At 42.0% G+C, this 20388-nt stretch overlaps 1 protein-coding gene across 9 annotated transcripts in view; it reads right to left on the minus strand.

The window, feature by feature from the left end:
* LOC118098393 (microtubule-associated protein 4) overlaps window positions 1-16384 on the minus strand; it is a 97598-nt gene extending 81214 nt beyond the window's left edge. For all 9 annotated transcript variants that reach the window (XM_035142145.2, XM_035142151.2, XM_035142147.2 and 6 more), the window contains exon 1: window positions 16241-16384. In XM_035142145.2, coding sequence (XP_034998036.2) covers window positions 16241-16337 — 97 coding nt within the window. In that variant the 5' untranslated portion in view covers window positions 16338-16384. The remainder of the gene's footprint in view (window positions 1-16240) is intronic.
* Between the last annotated feature and the right edge of the window lie 4004 nt (window positions 16385-20388).

A 20388-nucleotide genomic window follows, 5' to 3' on the forward strand; every position in this document is an offset into this window, starting at 1 on the left:
AATAACCCCCAATATTTTTGTTAGAATTTTCTAAAAACTCTTTTGTTACGAATGATACAAAAAAAGAAAAATTCTGTCATCTTTCACTGCATTAAGGAGAAGTTCAGATTTCAAAATAGAAAAATCAAACCTATAAAATTAAATAAAATTAAGAGATAAGAACCTAATGTGTATAAACAATATATCTGTTGGTCTATAACCAGCTTGGAAAGCTCTTTTCTTATAAAGACATTCTGCAGAAGTATCATCTATGTGCTCCAAATTCTTCAAATGAGTGAAACAAATACTTCTTGTCAACTCTTTCACAACTACAGACAATGGTTATGTAAAAGACAGAATAAATGAAAAATGTGCGCCAATTCTTCATCTTCTTTAAATCTCACAATATATACACGTAAGAAAAACATGAATGAATCAAAGAGCTTTTTTAAAGATGGACAACTCATCACAATCACTAGAAGTGGGCGATCTTCCCAAAGACTCATATCATGATCTTTTCAACACACCATGATCAGAATTTTGAACTTTCTACTCAGTTGTGAAATGTTCTATTGAGAAAATACAGACTCAAACCAGCCTGTGGACTTTTTATCATTGTCTTAAAAACACTGACAGATCATATTTCTAAGGTGAGCATTAATATCTTAAATCTAATGTCACCATATCCTCGGTGAATCACTCAGCATCTTTCTAGTATTTTTGATGTGGTAGACAATAGGAGATTTGTTGTACTACCTCTGGAGGTGTCGTCTGTTTTCTGACAGGGCTTCAGGATAACTTTGCTTTGACAAATATCTGACTGTGAGGAGTCAAACCATCAAACACTTCTGACATTGAGTCGTCCAGCTCAGGTTGAACCGTTTTCCAAATTTATGACGGGTGAAAGAGAAACAATGATAGAGACACGTGCTATAAATCAGCCAATCAGCACAGCCATCCAGTGGGCAGCCTTTCTGTTGGTTTGTGAGCGTAGATCCACGTTATCAGTGTGGATCAAGTGAAAGCATCATGTTAGGATCTCTATGACTCACTGAAAAAGTAGATCAGTCACAGTATTAAATCATTCAATCACCATGTACAGCCATAATAATGGGGGGTTTCCGCATCTTGAATATTATGCTGGCCATGTGACATTTAATAAAACTATTCAACCCACTGTCAAACACACACATGTATGATGAGTACAGTGTGTAATATGTATTTAAGTAGACGGCCTCAACATGGTCTGTAAAAACATAGTGCTCAGTGTCCCGGGCCTGCAGACACTGTGTGGAAAGCTCTCCTCTGATGTCACTTTCTAAGAGAGGTGGGACATTTCCTCTGAACGCCCAGCCTGCTATGTTACCATGCAGGAGGGTGTGTATAGTGGGAGCATGTGGGAGCATGTGGCTGTGTGTGTGTGTGTGTGTGTGTGTGTGTGTGTGTGTGTGTGTGTGTGTGTGTGTGTGTGTGTGTGTGTGTGTGTGTGTGTGTGTGTGTGTGTGTGTGTGTGTGTGTGTGTGTGTGTGTTAGAAAGAGAAAGAGAGGGAGACAGAATGAGAGTTGGCGCGCTCTGCTGCTTTGACTGAATGAGTTTACGACTGTGAATGTGGCTGTGGTCAAATACACATTCAAGAGGCATTCATCATTTACACTTTTACATAATATTCTCAAGTCTGATGAGTGCAGCGAAAATAATGTTCCTAAAATAACAGGCACAAGTTATGATTAACATCTTCATCATTATGTAAAATCTGTGTACTCTTGGTGATACCACACATCCATCTTTAAACTTATAGGTGGGAGGAGAGAGGATATACTGCATGACCTTTTGCTCTGTCCCAGTTCCTCTCCCTTGGCCCGACCCTAGATATGAAGTGCCCTTCGCTGGGAGTGTCCCCCTCCAAACGGAGTCACAAGGGGGAGGGCTAGAAAATCCTCCCCTAGGAATTGGGACACCACTCGCTACGTCATCAGCAGCCAACCAACATTATAATAGCGACAGATCTGACCACTGCAGAACAGTAATGTGTGTTACTCCTGTACATAGAAACTTCTGCCCTGAACTGAAAACGTTATAACATGAGAGGGGAAGTACTCATGGGAGTAACACAATTTACTCGTTACTCTCACTCAGACTGTTTCATGCTTGTTTAGACGGCTGAATAATGATTTCCCTGAAACGCTTGTCACTGCGATTCAATGACATTTCATTTGCTACAGATATTGCGCTGGATTTGAAAAGGTTTTCATGTTTATTTTGAAAGATACCCGCAGTGGTCGCCATGTTGATTTGCTTCCTCTGTTCCTAAAGCAATTTACAAGAAACAGTGTGGGTCAAGGAGTGTTTGAAGGAACACTACCTTTTCACAGCCACACGCAAAATGAAGGGGTAGGGCCAAGTGGTTCATTGGGACAGGGCAGTCTTGTTTATCAGTGAGCACACCACTTCATTTTGTGTGTGTGTGTGTGTGTGTGTGTGTGTGTGTGTGTGTGTGTGTGTGTGTGTGTATTTGAAGGCATTTCCCCTTTTTTTTTTTCGACAGCCACACTACCGTTTGTGTTCCAGCTGATATACAGAGACAGCTGATGAGGCACTTTTAGAGCCCTCTCTCTCCCTCTCTCCCTCTCTCTGTGTGGGGTATCATTAATACTTTATAGTAAAAATAATCTCTGTTAATAAATCTCCCTAATTACATGATTAACTGGTAATCAATTAAAACAAAATCATTTTCTCACTATGCTGGGAACTGGTTGGACTTCCGTCACTTGCTTGACCAGTTTGACAAGCACCTGGTGACACACATGTAACTAACTTGTACTAGTTGTTTCTCTCTCTTTCTCACAATCTACTTTACTAATTGATACACAAACCTGAGGGGATCTACTTCAACGGGCTCAGCAGTGGTGTCTGTATGTGTCTCTGTGTGTGAGTGGGACAGAATATAACGAGCAGAGATACTTCTAGGAAAAGTACAACTTGTTAACTGTAACATATGCTAATTAACAACTGTCTAATTGATAATGTCAGACAGTAAAATGGCAAATCCCCCAGAATGACCATTTATTACTGTGTACCGTATGTTTGTGTGTGTGTGTGTGTGTGTGTGTGTGTGTGTGTGTGTGTGTGTGTGTGTGTTTTCTAGGTGTCCCTGTGTCCAGCTGCCATTCCACTAATCTGAGAGAGATGGTATCACTGACATTCCCAACAGGCCATTCATTCTATTTCCCCAAGCCACACAATCACAGCAGTTTGTCAACACACCCTAACACACAAACACGAGGAGAATGGAGCACGAGAATCTTAGGGCTTCTTCAAATAGAGCCACCAACCACACATATGTGTATGGAGTTTTGGTTCGGACTGGTGGATCACAGTATTGGCAAAACAATGACAAGTAATAACTAAAAGATGATAGTTTAACTGAAGTTTTGAGCCGGGGTGTTTAATTTAAAACATCTCCGTACTCTGGACTTGTGAGATCACACCTCAGCCTTCAGGCTCACAGCACGACGTGTTTGCAGCGTTTACACAGAGCTATAAAACCTTCAACAAATACATGGAACTGCTTCCAAAAAGTGAAGATTTGCTACAAGGATCCTTTTCTACTCTCCTCTACTGCTGTTAAAGTATCAATATTGTATTGTCTGGGTGAAAGTCATTATTTCAAGTGTGGGTGAAAGTTTTGTAACCTTACAATTTTTTTATTTTTGGTAATATCAACTAACCACGCACGCACGCACGCACACGCACACGCACACACACAAACATTCTCTGAAACCTCAGAATGACACTCAACAATTAATACACACTTCTCTCATTTCAACCCACAGCCTAGCAATTCAGGTAATGACAAATACTGTGAAAACAAATCTCTCATTGACTCATTCTCTCTCTGACACACACACCAACACACAGTTGTATGTAAGAGGCTGGTGGTATGTTCACTATCAGGCTTTGCGACTACTAAGCGAGCTATGAGAGATGAGACGATGATGACAGGTCAGAGGCAAAGAACAAGTCAGAGACTGTCTTCATATACAGGGAGTGGCCTAAAGCTAAAGGAAGGAAGTGTGTGTGTGTGTGTGTTGTGTGTTGTGTGTGTGTGTGTGTGTGTGTGTGTGTGTGTGTGAGTGATTAGGTGCAGTTGCAGAGCTAAGACACTAATGGCCTTTTTCTGTATTACTTCAGGTATTTTCCAACTTATAAAAACTGAACAGGGCCTAGTTCCTGCTGTCACAACCTCCCTGTTCCTAAGCTAAGACTTTCCAATGCCCCCTCAATGTTAATAGGGTCCACAGAAACTATGACAAAAGTAGTAGTAGTAATAGTTTAGACTGAATGAATATTAGGAGCGAACAATGTACATTGTGTAGCAAGATAGGTACAAAATACATGGATTGCATGGAACAGCCATTGTTGGCATCTTTTACAATTACTACATAGCAACTGTCTTTTAAGGCTTTTGGATTCTCCCTAATTGCAGTTGAAACAAAACCAAAGCCAGTGTTGCTTCTACACATTGGAGTGACACGTAAACATATGAGGACAGAGACAAAAATACTCTAAAAATATCCTCTCTGTGTGAACTTTGCTCTCAGATGTTCTATTCTTACTTGAGCAAGCACACACGCACAGAGCGGAAGGTGGAGGGAGATCCACTGATAATATTTTCATATTGCATAAAAAGTGTCAGACAATGAGAACACACTCGTTTTAGGACGTTTGTTACATGAAAAGGTAAGTTAGTCAGGTTTTACATTATTAATATATACATATATCACTATTGTTTCAATGTTTTCAGAACAGAGGTTCAATGCTGGATTTATAAGTGTCAGTCATAACACAACAACACTGCAGGCTGTTATACATTAGAGCTGACGGAAAACAATGATATGTCTAACAATAATGTGCTTATTAAGTGCCACACACACACACACACACACGGCAAATCTAAATATCATAATATATATAAGTGAATAGAGCCATACATCACAGACACACAGGCTGATACGAGCAGATCAGGAAGCTGCGGACATAATGTTGGATATTCTGTATTTCTATGTATTTGTCCGAACAAACCTAAACCTACCCATAATCTTATGAAAACGTTTTGAAGAATCTTGCTATGAACCCCTCCCACTGCTCCTTTACATCTTTCTTCCATCCCAGAATGAAAGTTCTCCTCTCCTCTCCTCTGTCACGGTTTGAAACCATCACTGACAAGGAAGACAGGGCTCTCTGTACAGCAAACATTGTCGGTTACATGGGAAAGCCTTTACACACTTGCACCATCTGCATTATTCATCTGCTTATGACATACTATTCATTATGCACTATATTTGGGCAGAAGAGCTATGATGTTACATAATGATCTTGTCCATATGGTAGATGCACACATGCATGTCCTCACTGTCTCTACTGAAAAGGCTTTAAACCAGAAAGACCTGTGAGCAGTTACTTTACCATTTATCTCAGGTAAACACATGTTAATGTGATCACATGTTAATTCACATACATGTATAGCCAGTGTATGACCACACATACACACACTTCCAGGCCTATGTGCACCCTTTGCTTTGTGCGTCACGACTATTCTGTCCAAGTCCCATCAGCCTCATCAGATGGTGTTGCATCCAGAGGAGGATTGATGGCAACATATAATTTAAGGTTTTAATTTAGAGTGTGTGTGTGTGTGTGTGTGTGTGTGTGTGTGTGTGTGTGTGTGTGTGTGTGTGTGTGTGTGTGTGTGTGTGTGTGTGTTTGTTTCAGGTATTACTCATGTTGTGGGGACCTTAATCTGTTTACACATGGGGACTCATCTTCCTTAAGTGGACAAAAGCAAAGCGTACATCATCACATTTTGAGGTGAAAACATGTTTCATTTTAGGTTTAGGTTAACATAAGAGTACGTCTCCAGGAAGTCTATGTAGGTCAACGTCATCTACCTCGGAGTCATGGAGACACAACTGTGTGTGTGTGTGTGTGTGTGTGTGTGTCCCCTGCTGCTCTCACATCCACACAGTGCCTCGATGGGACCCACAGTGGCCCTGTTTGAGGGCGAAGTAAAGGGGCTAGTGTTTGACTCTGTTTGTGTTTGTGTGCGTGTGTGTGTGCGTGTGTGTGTGCGTGTGTGTGTGTGTGAAAGAGTGAGTGAGTGAGAAAGAGAGAGAGTCCTGTACTCTTAATAGAATTACACAGCAAGCACTCTTGGATTTCTGTATAACTGAACACTTGCTTTATCCCATTAGCATCCATGTTTGAAAGGAGACAGGCAGGCAGACAGGCAGACAGACAGGCAGACAGACAGGTAACACACCCTCCATCATGCTCAGCCTGCCCCTCCTCCACCTGCTGCTGCTCATTCTCCCCTCCCTCCCTCACCTCTTTTGGGCAGGACCCACAGCCTCAGTGACTGAATGAATTCCCTGTATGTCCCCACTCGCCTACACACCCCGAAATACACACACATACACACATACACATACACACTTTGGGAACTATGCCCTATTGTTGCAGAATGAGGCTTTACACATCGCAATGGAATGCAAAGCAGGGCAGACGCGCACACTCTCACAGGCAGACACACAAAGGTCAAAATCTAATCCCAAAACAAACACTGAACACACACTGGTAGTGGACCCACACTCATCCACGACCAGGACATGCCAGAGGGTATTCACTAATGTGTGTCTACACTGCAGCTTGGTCTGCTGGCCCAGTACAATAGTGGATTCCATGTGACAAAAAACGTAATTGTCTGCCCCGTTACTCGTGAACCTGACCCTGAACTTAAATGCTTCACATTCCTGATGCCTGCTCACAGATATTTGATTCTTTTCCACATGCCAACAATTGATTTATATTCATCTTCAAATATTACAAAATACTATACATATGAATACCATATATATTTACTCAAAATAGAGAAGTATGGATATAACTAATGGGAGAAATAAGGTAGGTTATGTTGTCAGTATCAGTCTTATACATCAGTGTGATAAGAATTACCTAAAAAGACAGGAACCATCTTTGACACCTTAGTTTGCCCCAGCCACTAACATGGAGGATGCGGGATGTGTGATCTATACTGCCGCCAGCAGGAGGGGATCAAGACACTTTGTCTTCACTCTTTGGCAGCTGTCATGTCTTCCTCCATAATATATCATCTAAAGTACAGGGTTAGTGTATCATAATAGCTGTGTCACGCAAAGATATAATATGTGCGACACAATTAAAAATGTACCTTCCACCTGGAGAATCCTGACAACGGCTGAGTCACTGTCAAAGCAGCAGCAAGCATTTCTTCCTCTAGTTGAATATTCACAGTGAGGATATTAATACTGTGTTTTTACACATGTAACCTCAGATTCAACCTCTTAACTGGCACTGAGGAACACTAAAGATTATTCTGCTCTGAATGTGGTCAAACAGTAAGAACCACTTCGCCTCACAGGCTCTGCCAACCACTCAACGGGCAGGAAACAGGGTCACTATCTTCCAGTTCTTTTCCTCCTGGGTTTGGCCGATGGCTGAACGCTAAGACATCAAAGTGAAGATGACCTTTGACCTTACAGATAAATAGGACTTCATAATTTTATCCAATTGGACATGGGTAAAACAAATGTGTCATAATTAACATATGAATTATTGAGTGATGGCCAAAAACACTATGTTCCAGCCATGGCTTTCCCCAGCATTGCACATTTCCGTTGTTATTTTTTTATTCAAGCATTCTCAGTCACTCTCCTTTACCCTTTTTTCTTGGTATTTTGTCTATTTAATTACATACGGTCTGGCAGACTCTTTCGAATTCATCACTAAGCTAGGATTATAGCATTTCTGTTATATCATACCTCTCAGGATGCACTGCTACGCATTTCAGGGCCTTTTTCGATATTATGTGCAGTCACATTTAAGGGTAATTTAACATCCGAAACCAGGAGCAGATCTCTACTTTAAAGCTAAAGACATTTATGAAACTATAAATGAGCAGAGGATATGAAAAGATAACAGGAAATTATATTTTTCTATTTCACTAATATTAGCAATATTAGCCTAGAACACCTCTCAACCATATCTGTCCATCTACCTATCCACCCATGTGTGTGGCTCCCCTCTTCAGCCTGCTGTATAATTCCCATCAGGGCTGATTGGCAGTATTAAAGCCGGGTCGCCAACACACTGCTCCAGCTGCTACTGTTACGAGGGGGGGATTACAGCAACCGGTTCACTCTGTATCATCCCATTCTTCCTCTCTGCCCTCTTTCCCTCCATCATTTCATTCATTCAATCCGCCGCTGTCACGCAATGTCAGACTCCACCCCTACAGCCACACACACATATTAAATATCCATGTACGTGTTCACACTCACTAACGCATATGGACATCTTTTGTGAAAAGTCACCACAGGGTACGACGGGTTGCTCTAAGAAAGAGTCCTTAGAGAACAAATAGAATCTGACAAGTTGTTGGTCGAGTCACTTGCCACCATTTGTAAACTTTATAAATCCACAAAACTACAACGTATATTATTAACAAGCATTGTATACATGATTAAAGCAGAAAAATTACATTGTAATAAGTCGGTAGAACTTTCTCACACATGATTGACTCAGTTAACTAAAATGTCTTGGGGATTACTCATCACATTTCGGAGCTAGTGCTAAGTGTTGTTTTAACACGTTGCCCTGACGCATTGATTATTAAAACAGGTAAATACTTGATAAAGAATCAGTGAGCAGGAGTTTTAATTTACTCCTTTCACACCTATATGTTTTATTTTTCAACACTGTTTTACATGCAGGTATACTGGCATGTGCAACCCCACAGGAATCGTCGCAGATTGCTTAATATAATAGCTGGCCTCGTGCAGACCTGACAACAAAGTCAGCAGCACTTTGGGATCAATCACTATAGGTTGTCCACGCTGCTGCATTTGTTTTCTTCTCAGTTTCTGCCCTTTCACACTAAAATACATCCCAGAGTTTTCAAACTAAAACAGGGCCAGCAGCATTTCCAAAAGCAATCAAGATGCTACTTTTCTCTGTACTTTTGGTCCTGAATTGGAAACAATCTGCTTGTGGACTTTTGGTCAAACAGATAAAAAACTCTATTTAGTCTCTGGGAAACTGAGACGGACATTGACACATTGCTATTTGCTGCTTTACATTCCCTTAGCAAACACATTATTTGCCCATTGCATTTAAAAGCTGCTATACATGAATTATCAATAATCTGTGATAAATAATCAATTGAGAAACATACTTCCTCTTATTCTCTAATGAAAAAATAAGTGCATTTTTGGGTATGATAAACTCCTGCAAGAGTGACCATTCATAAATAAATCTGGCTGTGACTTACCTCAATGTTATTCTAACAACAAGCCCATACAGAAATACAATAATTAAATTTAGCTTTAATGTTGATCAGTACAAACTGAAACCTGACTAAAGCCATTTGGGGTTTGGACTTACATTTGGCTGTGACTAATCTTAACCCTAACTACAAGCCAACATACCTGGCTGAACCGTCTCCGAGCATAAATCTGAACTAATTGCACACTTCTAACAACTGAGCTATAACAGATGCTTTGGTGGAAATCCAAATCTTTACAGCCACATTGATTTGACAGTTAACCACATGAAACGTTTCCCACATCGAATGTAGGCTCAACACTGATTTAAATATTTCCCACGAGATCCACAGATTGGATTCTGTTTGGTGCGACGGCTGATAAGGAAAGGGTTGAGGGCATTTTAAACTGAAATAATACCAACTAACTAACTCTGGTTTCAACTTCCCTAACATGAGTGTTTTAGGATTTCTTTAGCCTTCTAGGATAGTGACCTGAGTTTGGGTTTTGGACTGTTGATCAAAGAAAATATGGCATTTCAAGACGTTGCCTCAGAGGCAATTGTGAAGGTATTTTTCACCTTTTTCTTACATTTTATAGACCAACTTTGGCAACTTTGTGCACTACACAGTGCAACATCGTGAATACCTTTCAAAGAGCCACTGTCATAAAGTGTGGGCCTCTTTGAGGGATTATCTCTATGAAAGCCATCTTTTACATTTCTTCATGCTTTTGAGCATTCGGAGGAGCATAAACACTTGCTCTTAAGAAGTGGACAAACAGCACTTTGTTTGAATCACACCCCTCCTTCACCACTCTGACCACCATGAAACGCATGGTATTCCCATCATGCAACTGGCTCCAAATGTTCCCAACATCCACGCTACACACAGTCTAATGAAGGACACGCTGATCTCTGACAATTAAGGAACTCAAGTGAGAATAAAACCTGTCCTGTCAAAAAAAAGGTGAAGTACAACAAAAGTGAGGAAGCCTCACCATGTCAGGATAATGTGGTCTTTGTCTCAGACTAAACTGCGCTCAACACCAGCAGCAGTCGGCAGCACAGGAGCACATGCATTATGGATTTCCTCTGCTTCCTGACTCCTCGACAGAGGCTGGCATGAGGCAGTGTGACGACCTTGAAGAGAGTATCCTGCTACAGTCGGGAAAACCCTGACTGACGAGCCCATATCAGCTTTCCTGCACCTCAGATTCACCCGTGACCGAAAACTCCCAAATAAGCTTCAACACAACAGCTCACTAAAGATAATTTATGGTGAGAAGACACAAGGAGGGTGTGTGTGCATGTGTGTGTGTGTGTGTGTTTGGAGAGCCAAAAGACAGATCTGTGAGAGTGCCTTGAAGATCAAGAGACACTCCCACACATCTCTGAGATCCAGTCAGCTGATGTCAGTCGACTGGATCTGTGAAGAAACCAGGATCACTCCCAATCAGGAACAGTCTGTTAGTTTATTCCTCCTTATATCTTCCCTGTTTTGAGCACTTCTCCCCTTTACTTTTGTAAATCTCATCCATGATCCTTGTGTTGGTGGTAAAAGAGGTTAGTGTTACTAACGGTGTGAGGTATAATTTTAAAGGTATAGTTTTCTGGTCTATGTCGTATCCAATGAACCTCCATGTTTGTTTATGGAAGAACAGAGGTACACACACAAAAGAGCACTAATAATTCTTCCCATATATAGATGCAAACCTGTGGTCTATGTAATACATAGAGGAGACAAATGGTGACATTATGCAGCTGAGAAAAATCATAATTAAACACAGGCAGTGATTGGGTATAAAATATAAGGAGATTATTTCTTATAGGCTACAAAGCCTATAAGTGTAAAACCAACCGCCTCAGGCTCTCATTCATCCAAATGTCCATCACGCTACTCAATATGGGGACGTGCTGAATTTGGTCACATATCTCAATAACTTGTGCACTTTGTCTGGCACATTGTATACTTTGGGTTTTATGTTTTAATGCCTTGTTATATCCTTTTAGTGTTTTATCATTTTACCTGCTTTTAGGGCAGGTGCAATATTCAAATCACTTTTATTCTGCATTATTATTCAGGGTCTTACGTGATATGTCCTTCCTTGTGTACTGTTTTGTTTTGTTGTCGTTTGTTGTACAAAGTACTGTTCTGCAGCCGCTGTAGCACTTTGGCCCAAGACAAATTTCCCCACGGGACAATAAAGTAGATTTGATTTGATTTGATCTCCTTTCCACCATCCCTCCACAACATTTGATGCCAATTGAGTTGTTTTTTTGAAAATATAACTGTGATAAATATTAAACATTTTTTTATAAACTCTTCCCTCTGGACCCACTGTGAAGATGGAACATTACAATCACATTAGAATCCAGATGACCTTCTGCTGCTGATCATACGTCACCTCCTGTCTCTGCCTGCTGCACCTCTCGCCTGAATAATGCAGAGGAATTGATGCTGTTGTGAACGCGTCCGTGCAGAAAACCTCCTGCTGCGTTGTGCATGTGTGAAAGACAGACTCTGGGTAAACTCTGTGGCTGATTCTCCGGATTTTACCCACAGGTTAGATTGACTAGAACAATGTTCTCAGTATTATCATGGTATAGATCTTTCTCGCAGCAGCCATGTTGTCATGCTAGAGCAGCTTAACCCAGGTGTGAGTAAACACATTAATTAAGCCTCTGCTCTTTTTAGCTACAGGCCCTTAATTAATGTGTTTACCAACACCTGCTCTAGCATGTCAACGGGGCTGCTGGGAAAAATACCTCTTGTTACGATGTGCTGAAAAAGTACTGAACTAATACTTTTTATACAACATTGATTTGTTTATTAGACTTTGTATGACATTATTTGATCACTAATAACTATTCATGTTTGCACATTTGTTAGTCAGAAGAAATATATCAAACTAGACTGAAATACCATTTTTGAAAACACTGACAGTGGTTTACATACTTTCTTCACGTTAATAACCTTCTGCAGCAAACAGTCATTGGATTTGAATATGTTACAGGTTTTAAACGCAGTGTGCTGTATATTATTTCACTTCAGGGTTCTATGAGAAACCAGACGACCAACCATTCCACCAACCCTACAACGATGCTCCCTAAACAAAGCTTACTTTATCCAACGCCAGTGTCCGACATGAGATTCTAGCAAACTCGTCTAATTGATCCATTTACCCAATTTCTCCTGAAAGTGGCTAATGTCTAACATAGATATCCACTTTGCAGCTTTAGTGAATGTCATGCTGAACCAGGCAGTGACTGTTTTCCCACTTACAACCAGGAACATTGTACTGTCAAAGACTGTGTCTCGATTCAGGGGCCATTTTAAAGGATCCTCCACATGCATCCCTCCATCCCAGAGAAAAGAAGGCTCCAATGGGTGGATCCCTCAAAACCCAACCCAGCCTATCCTAGGATCCATTGCGCTTTGGTGACTAACCATTTTTCAAAGAGGTATTGGCACTGGCAAGAGACAAACATCTGATGCCTGAGTTTTAGGCTCTAACTCAACTGAACAGCTACACGTGTTAAAACAACAAGCTGGTGACGCCGATCAAGGAAATCCTCAGTAGAACTTGCTCAGTTCGGTTCAGCTATTGTGTTCATATACGTGGCCCGTGAAGGAGAAGACCCCTGAATTGGGACAGAGACAATGTCCCACCAGAATCTATGCTTGTTGCCATTGTTACATGGTTCATCAGCTTATTGTTCAGTCAGATTTCTCTACTTCAGAACACTTAAGAGTTTTTTCCCCCAGAATCCAAAATCCACAACTATAAAACTACGGAGAGTGCTATTTGAAATTGGCAACAGGCCGCTGAGTATTAAAGTGGGCCTGCTCAGGAAACTGATTCAGATGTACTGTAGCAGAATGTTAAGAGCTGAGCTGGTGTATTTATAAAAGAGTGAGGGAATAAAACAGATGGTTTTCTTTTTAGGAAGTTTAATAAGTGGAAATATCTGCTCTTAGTGGCACCAGTCATGCTGCAGTGGTTCTAATACATGGCTGCACTTACGGAGTTTTTCATCTTAGCAGGAGTTTCAACACAACTAGCTTCACAATACGAATCCAAAGTAACACAAAGCCTCCACCAGGCAGAGCAACACTGAACAGAAGAGGGCACTTCCTGCTATGAAAGTGTATTGATGCTTATTATAAATCCATTATGTGTCCGTGTATTGATCAAGACAAGGACACACACTTTTTCACTTGGACATGTAATGTTTCTAATTGAGAAATGAAGATGTTTCTTTATCTATTCTCTCCTGCACAGCTGAGTGTTCTCTCAAGAGACCACAGGGGAGCTGGGAGACACCCAGTCCAGGTCAAACAGCAGCTTAAGGTGCAGCACAACATGTGTTTCATGTCCATCCATCTCTGTATGTTATGAAACTTGTGCATCACACATCTGACACTGTTCAGTTCAGCAGCTCAGGAGCAAGTCAGAATGTCACTGAGTGCGACCTGTGTGATGGCTGCCAGCCGTTCGGGCCTAATACCTGATCACTTTGGCAGGCTTACAGAGAGGCAACCAGCAGTGGGACGTTTTAGGGATGCGATTGGATCAGGTCCATAATGAATTCCGGGCCTTAGATCAGTCCCACCTCTTATTTCCCACTCGGTAATCTGGCTGTGGAGGATTGGAGAGTAATCTGGATAGACGGAGTGAGACAGTGAGGGAGACAGGGAGGGGTGGGGTGGGGGTAGGGTGACGTACAATCCTCTCTGCTGGGATTCTCCTGTTTTTGTCAGTTTCTGTGTAGATATTCAGGGGAATTTCATTGTTAACGATGAGTAGACAATTTAGCATCATTCAAAAAACTCTTATATGGTCTTATACTGTACTCGCTCTTGGTAATTGGTCATTAATTGTAGCATATTACTCATACAGTTCAGACAGGGGTGGGTAGGAGGATATTGGTTCACTGGAATATTATCATCAGTGTGTATCTTGGGTCTAGTTGATGGGAGCATACAAACTGCCTGTAAGCTAGTGAGGAGGACCCACTTGTAGTATTTAAACCTGGTGATGAATACTGCTAAGCTGGTGGTGTCTGATCTGTGCCTCCTGTCCCCGTTGGTTCCCTAATTTTAACACCAGTCATCCCCATGACTAAATACTGGCCCACTGCAACACACTCAATGCACAGTCTCATATTACTGGGCAACATGACTCAGTCAGGCGTGAAATCTCAATGCGTGTTTTTGAAAACTGAGTAGGTTACCGTACTCAAGTCAACACAACAATTGTGATATTGTCATAGACAATACATAACAAAAACAGTACATAATGTCCCAGTGCCAGTGGAAGCAATGCCCGTGTCAGACTGTGCAGCAGTTTTTTAATCAATCTTTTTCATTCAACACTGACAAGATGGAGAAGGTGTGATCCCCAGTGATGGAAGGGGTTTTGTTATTAGATAACTGTCTGTGGACATCATTAGGAGCGGCTGATCATCTTATGTAACATTCAACACAATCATGTCGTGTGGATATAATGCTGAGCACAATGGAATCAAACAGCGGATTAATGTATTGTTAGAGCTTTGTTCAATGCATGATGTGAATAGTTCAGTTTTATATCTTTCATAACAGACACAGTTCATCACTTTGAAAACTACATGTCCATTTATTTCCTGAAGTCTTTACCCACATCTCAGTCTTTAGCCGGACAGGAATTTTCTTGGTTATTAATAGTAAAACTGTCATAAAGGACGTATTTACAACTGAGAAAACCTCATCCGCTAACCAAGACTATGATTTGTAAGCTATGAAAAATGTAAACAAGAGGACATACTATACAACAACTCAACAACTCAACCATGATCTCTACTTTATCACAGACAAGATGCTCAGGTTTGATTTACATGGTCACAAAGATATTAAATCAACTCATTGCAGTGAGAGATGTTTCTTATATTCTGGCGCTCGGTGGATTCATAGCTCTTCTCTGAGAACATCGATCAAAGCTGAGTATTATCATCTTTGTACAGATTTAAAGGAGGATTGCTGCATTGCATAATGTGGACCAGGGCTATCTGCGAGGTGAGTGTAAATCAGTGCAGGAAGGGAATTGAAAAAAGGGAACGACAGAGGTTTATCCTCAGCAACATGTGATGAGAAGTGACAGGAGCTGAAAGCACAGGGGCGGTGGAGAGGAGGAGAATATGCTTCTTCTCTGCAGATTTTCAGATTTGATCAGACTGAAGAGCAGAAGAATATTAACTAGAAACACGGACCCAGCCAGGAACAAAGATATTATAAACATTAACTGTACAAGATCCATGCACGTACAGGGTTAAGTTTATAGAGGTCAACTACAGTGGCTTTGTGATCTAAACATAGTGCAACACAAGTCGTTTAGCTGTTCAGACGTGGACTCCCACACACTGCAAATGAATGGAGTCCAAACGCGCACACGTACACGCACGCACACACACACACACACACACACACAGCTTGCACAACTTTCCTCCTGCCCGCTGTGACAGTGCAACTCCTCAGTGCGCACCCCCGTGTTGCCGGGAATTAACCGGGCCACCATGTTGGTTTGCCCACTAGAGTAGGAGTGCATGTACATGTCGGAGAAGGGGAAAGTGAAAGTCGGGAATCGAACGGTGGCGCTGACACGACAGCTGCAGCTGCTCTTTCCGCTGACTCTGGCATTACGAACAGGGCGTGCGCACTCGGCGGACTCCCCCTAGAAAGGGAGCGAGTTTCCGAGCAGCCCATGAAGGCAGCATCCTCCTGCACCGTGATGCAGAGGTGATCCACAATCACTGCTCACACACCCTGCACGCGCGCTCACACACGCTCCACACTCCGCACACACACCTCCGCTCCGCGCGCACACACACTCTCACCCACACGCGTCTTGTTTCCGCGCCACTCACCGTTAGTTGTCCGCTTTTTGACACTTTTAGTCAGGAGTCTCCGTGCGTCGCTGTCACCGCTGCGATCCGCCCACCCAACAGGGTTGTCCGCTGGCATCGAACTAACGTGCTCCTCCCCTCCTCCAATCACCAAGCGATGCCGCCGACTGGCTCTTGGGTTATCCAATCAAATGGGAGGTGAGCGCTGAGCGACGAGGCTATTGTCCAATCACGGCCCTGCGTCGTCACGGCGCGCACCGCTGACAGACACTCTGCACGTGCAATGGAGAAGTTTGACTCCTTTTACGGGACGCCGCGGGTCCAATCGCCGGGAGGAACGCGCTCTGGACACGGACACGGCCCAGGAAGACGCCCTGAAAGCGCCTGGATCACCGAAATGTCACCGGGACGAAGACACACCGCGGCCGGACAGCGTGGAGCTCACCCGAGGCCCTGGACCACAGATCCACCAGGGCCCATTCATACTGTGGGATCTCATGTTTACCGTAATAAAGCCAATAGAAGTGAATGTTCCACAACATATCAAACTATTCACTGTTTATTAGATTGATGTGATCATGAATCATTTTAATAATGGTTATCATTGCTGTGTAGTAACTGATGGTAAATACATGAAGCTCCAACTAAAGTACATGGGAGGGAAATAATGAAATGCTGTTTTCAAAATGGTACGAGTCTCATATTTTAGGTTTATAGCGACACCTTGTGGCAATAAATATCAATTACAGGCCACAGCTACTGCGGGCTAATGCCAGGCTAATGCTCGTCTGCTGCGTTTGTGTTCAGAGTGTATGTAGTTTAGTGTTGTGTTGTGTAGAGTAGTGTAAAGTAATGTAGTGTTGTGTTGTGCAGTGCTGTGTATTGTAGTGTTGTGTTGTGTAGTGCTGTGTATTGTAGAGTAGTGTTGTGTAGTGCTGTGTATTGTAGTGTTGTGTTGTGTAGTGCTGTGTATTGTAGAGTAGTGTTGTGTAGTGCTGTGTATTGTAGTGTGTTGTGTAGTGCTGTGTATTATAGTGTTGTGCAGTGCTTTGTATTGTAGTGTTGTGTAGTGCAGTATGTAAATGTGTATTTGTGCGCTGTTTATAAACTGAGTGGTAAAGGCTACTTAAAATCGAGCTATTATGGGTGAACACTGAGTGTGTGTGGTTTGGGTGAAGTGGGTAGAAGGAGCTCTGGTAAATTGGAAATGTGTCTCTTTACCATGTCTGTGCTCGGGGGCCCATTGTTTGTGAATCCACATGTAACCATCAGTCCCATGAAATGTAATAAGAATCAGTGCAGCCGTGGTGAGTTTGCTTTCAAAGAGGTTTATTGAAAGAAATATTTTTGAAATTTTATAAAGTTCAACCATTGATAATGCTATCACACAATCAGAACCTGAAGCTTCCCCATTGTCCCATCTAGCTGTCTTCCACATTTGATATGAATCATGTATTATAAGAAACACTCCATTGACCAGCCCGGTGTCACAAAGTATCCATGGTTACCTCAATGTTCCAGGGACTGTCAGTCATACAGGATACACTGTTAAAAAGATCCGCTGCTGTCAAAACATCTGGGAGGCCTTTGTGGACACCACTCTGTACTCTAAGGCAAAATGTGTGTGAGATTTGAACACAGCATGCAGGGAATAGAAAGATCGCCGTGGTCCGACAACACTCTCAGATGTGTTGACAACGGTCACTCTTCAGGGTGCAGCCCATCCCAGCAGGGCAAAGGCAGAATTTATAATAGTTTATTTGCACTTGATTTACCTTCGGAGGCCAAAGTGGAAACACAGACGTGATAAAGGTAAATCAAGTGCCCTTCGATATTTGGGAAACAGCAATAGTTCTGCCCAGGACTGCCACACATGCATCGTTCCATTACAGTGGTTTGCAACCAGATACAAATATACAATATCATATTGTATCATCTAGGATCACTATGTTTGCAGCTATTCAGTACCCCTCTCTTCCATGACCTGGAAGTAGTATGTATATATATATACCTATATATATGTATATATAAATATGACTCTCCCGGAAGAACCCGGAAGAATTCAGTGTTTCACTCTACACACAGTTTGCAAGCATACAGCGGAAAATCAGCTGCTTTGCACGTCAAAAACCTCTCATTGCTGGATGATTTTCGGTGCAGCATGCAAGTAGAAATGTGCACAATATTAAAAGTCTTTAGCTTCATCGCCCTCATGTCCATTTTGACCATGGACAGCTCTTTTCTTTTTTCCCAATAAAGTGATTATTTAAATAAGAAATTAGAGCAGACTTTATTCATTTTAGTATAGTTTCCTCTATAGTATTCTGCATCTCAAAGCATGCCAAAGAAAATGTTTCCGTTTCTGCATAGTGCTGGCTATACGAGTGCCAAAGAGTTTTGATTCCTTTACAAGTAGTAGAAGTCGGTATGTACAGGCGAGGAGCGACAGCAGATCCAGTGTTGTGTAAACGGTACCAAACAGCCACCCTCACCCAACCCCCTCCCCAAATCCTCAAAATATCTACAAGGACCCAAGTCTGTCGGAACTCATAGAAAGTTGAATACAGCTGAAAAAAAGGTCAGCAGAGTGGAAGAGCTATTAAGGGAGGTGTGTGTGTGTGTGTGTGTGCAGGTGTGAGTGTAAGCTGAGTTTTCATGTGTGTGGCAAAATTCAACAGGGGACAACATCCTCACCTCCCACCCCACTCTTTTCCCCTGTGGATTTTTTTTATCCAAAGTGCGCCCTCTACTGTTATAATATGCACTATGCATTACACAAATGTATTCTCTAGCACTGAATATTATTCTAAAGGTCACAACAGGGTCAAAGAAGAAGAGTCGACGACCACATTCTAGTTTTGAGGTCATAGTTCTGAATGTAAAAGATACAGTTCAGGCCACTAGGTGACTGTTATTGAACAGGAACAAAAAGAAACAGTCGCTACAGTGTCTGAGATGTTGAGGAGAGCCCACGTCTGGAAATCAGTACCTCAGCACTGCAACTGTTGAAAAGCAACAAACGTCTGACTGCCAGCTTCACTTAGTGGTTACTGGATATCCGAGTCACGTGTTACTGTGGGATCTCCTGGTGAGTGCTGGTGAAGATGATGTAATGGCGATGGGCGCGTCAGTGAATTAAACCCAATAAAACAACAACAGGAAGAAGACAGGGTTCAGTGGTGAGAGGGACTCAGTAGATTCAGGGATTCTTCCAACTTTGTAGCAACAATACACGTGCTTTACCATTCATGTAAAAGCAGCTAGAATCTGTACAATGATTATCTGGGTGTGGCTCTTTCAAACCGTCCTGATTAAACCCCAGAAAATGATTTTCAAGTCTGTGTAAAAATCTCCTTGGTGGAAGGTTAAAAATGCACAGCTGCATTTACATCTCCAGTTTGAGTCAAACTAGAGCTTTCACATAACATTCATCTTTTTTGTTTTACTTAAATGTCCTAAAAGGGTCGATTTGTACAGGAATTCAAAATGTCACCCATTTGTTAGGGCATTCATTGGCTTTGGTTCGACACTAAAGTGCACCGCTACAAAGCGCGACATCGTACACAGCAACAAAGTCCAATCACTGCACAGGGAAAGACACTGACGATGACCCGGGATCAGTTTGATTAATGATTATTAGGATTAATGTGCACTTACACCCATAAATATTAAGAGACCGTGATGCATTTCAGGATTATGAACAGAGTTTACACAGCAAGCCTGTCTCCACCAAATGAGCTCAAGTGATAAATAGTCAGACAAACATTTTTCAAACAAATAAATAAATTAAACAGCTTAGACCAGCAAGCAGCAAAATACAATCGTCACTATTATGCATTAAAGGGGAATTCCACCAAAAAGAAGGTTTGGGATGTTTCTTTCTGATTGGTTGGTTTTGAGTTCAGAGACCAAGGAAAACGAAGCCTGTGAAATCACTAACACGTTCCTGAGTCTTCATTAACATCCGCACTGTTTAAAAAAGTAAAGTGCTAAACATTAAGGGGTGTGGTTAAGCTGCTACAAGTCTCAACTGTTTAAAGGACTATTGCACTTCAGGCAGGACGTCCCTCCTCTGTCAGGACTCTTGTTGTGTTGGTACAGGAAAGGCTCCATCTGGAGATTCTTTTCTTTTTCAGGGAAGACAATTTGACCATGACACAGGTTTTCAT

Source organism: Hippoglossus stenolepis, chromosome 19 (assembly GCF_022539355.2).
Source record: "Hippoglossus stenolepis isolate QCI-W04-F060 chromosome 19, HSTE1.2, whole genome shotgun sequence".
Lineage (NCBI taxonomy): Eukaryota > Metazoa > Chordata > Actinopteri > Pleuronectiformes > Pleuronectidae > Hippoglossus > Hippoglossus stenolepis.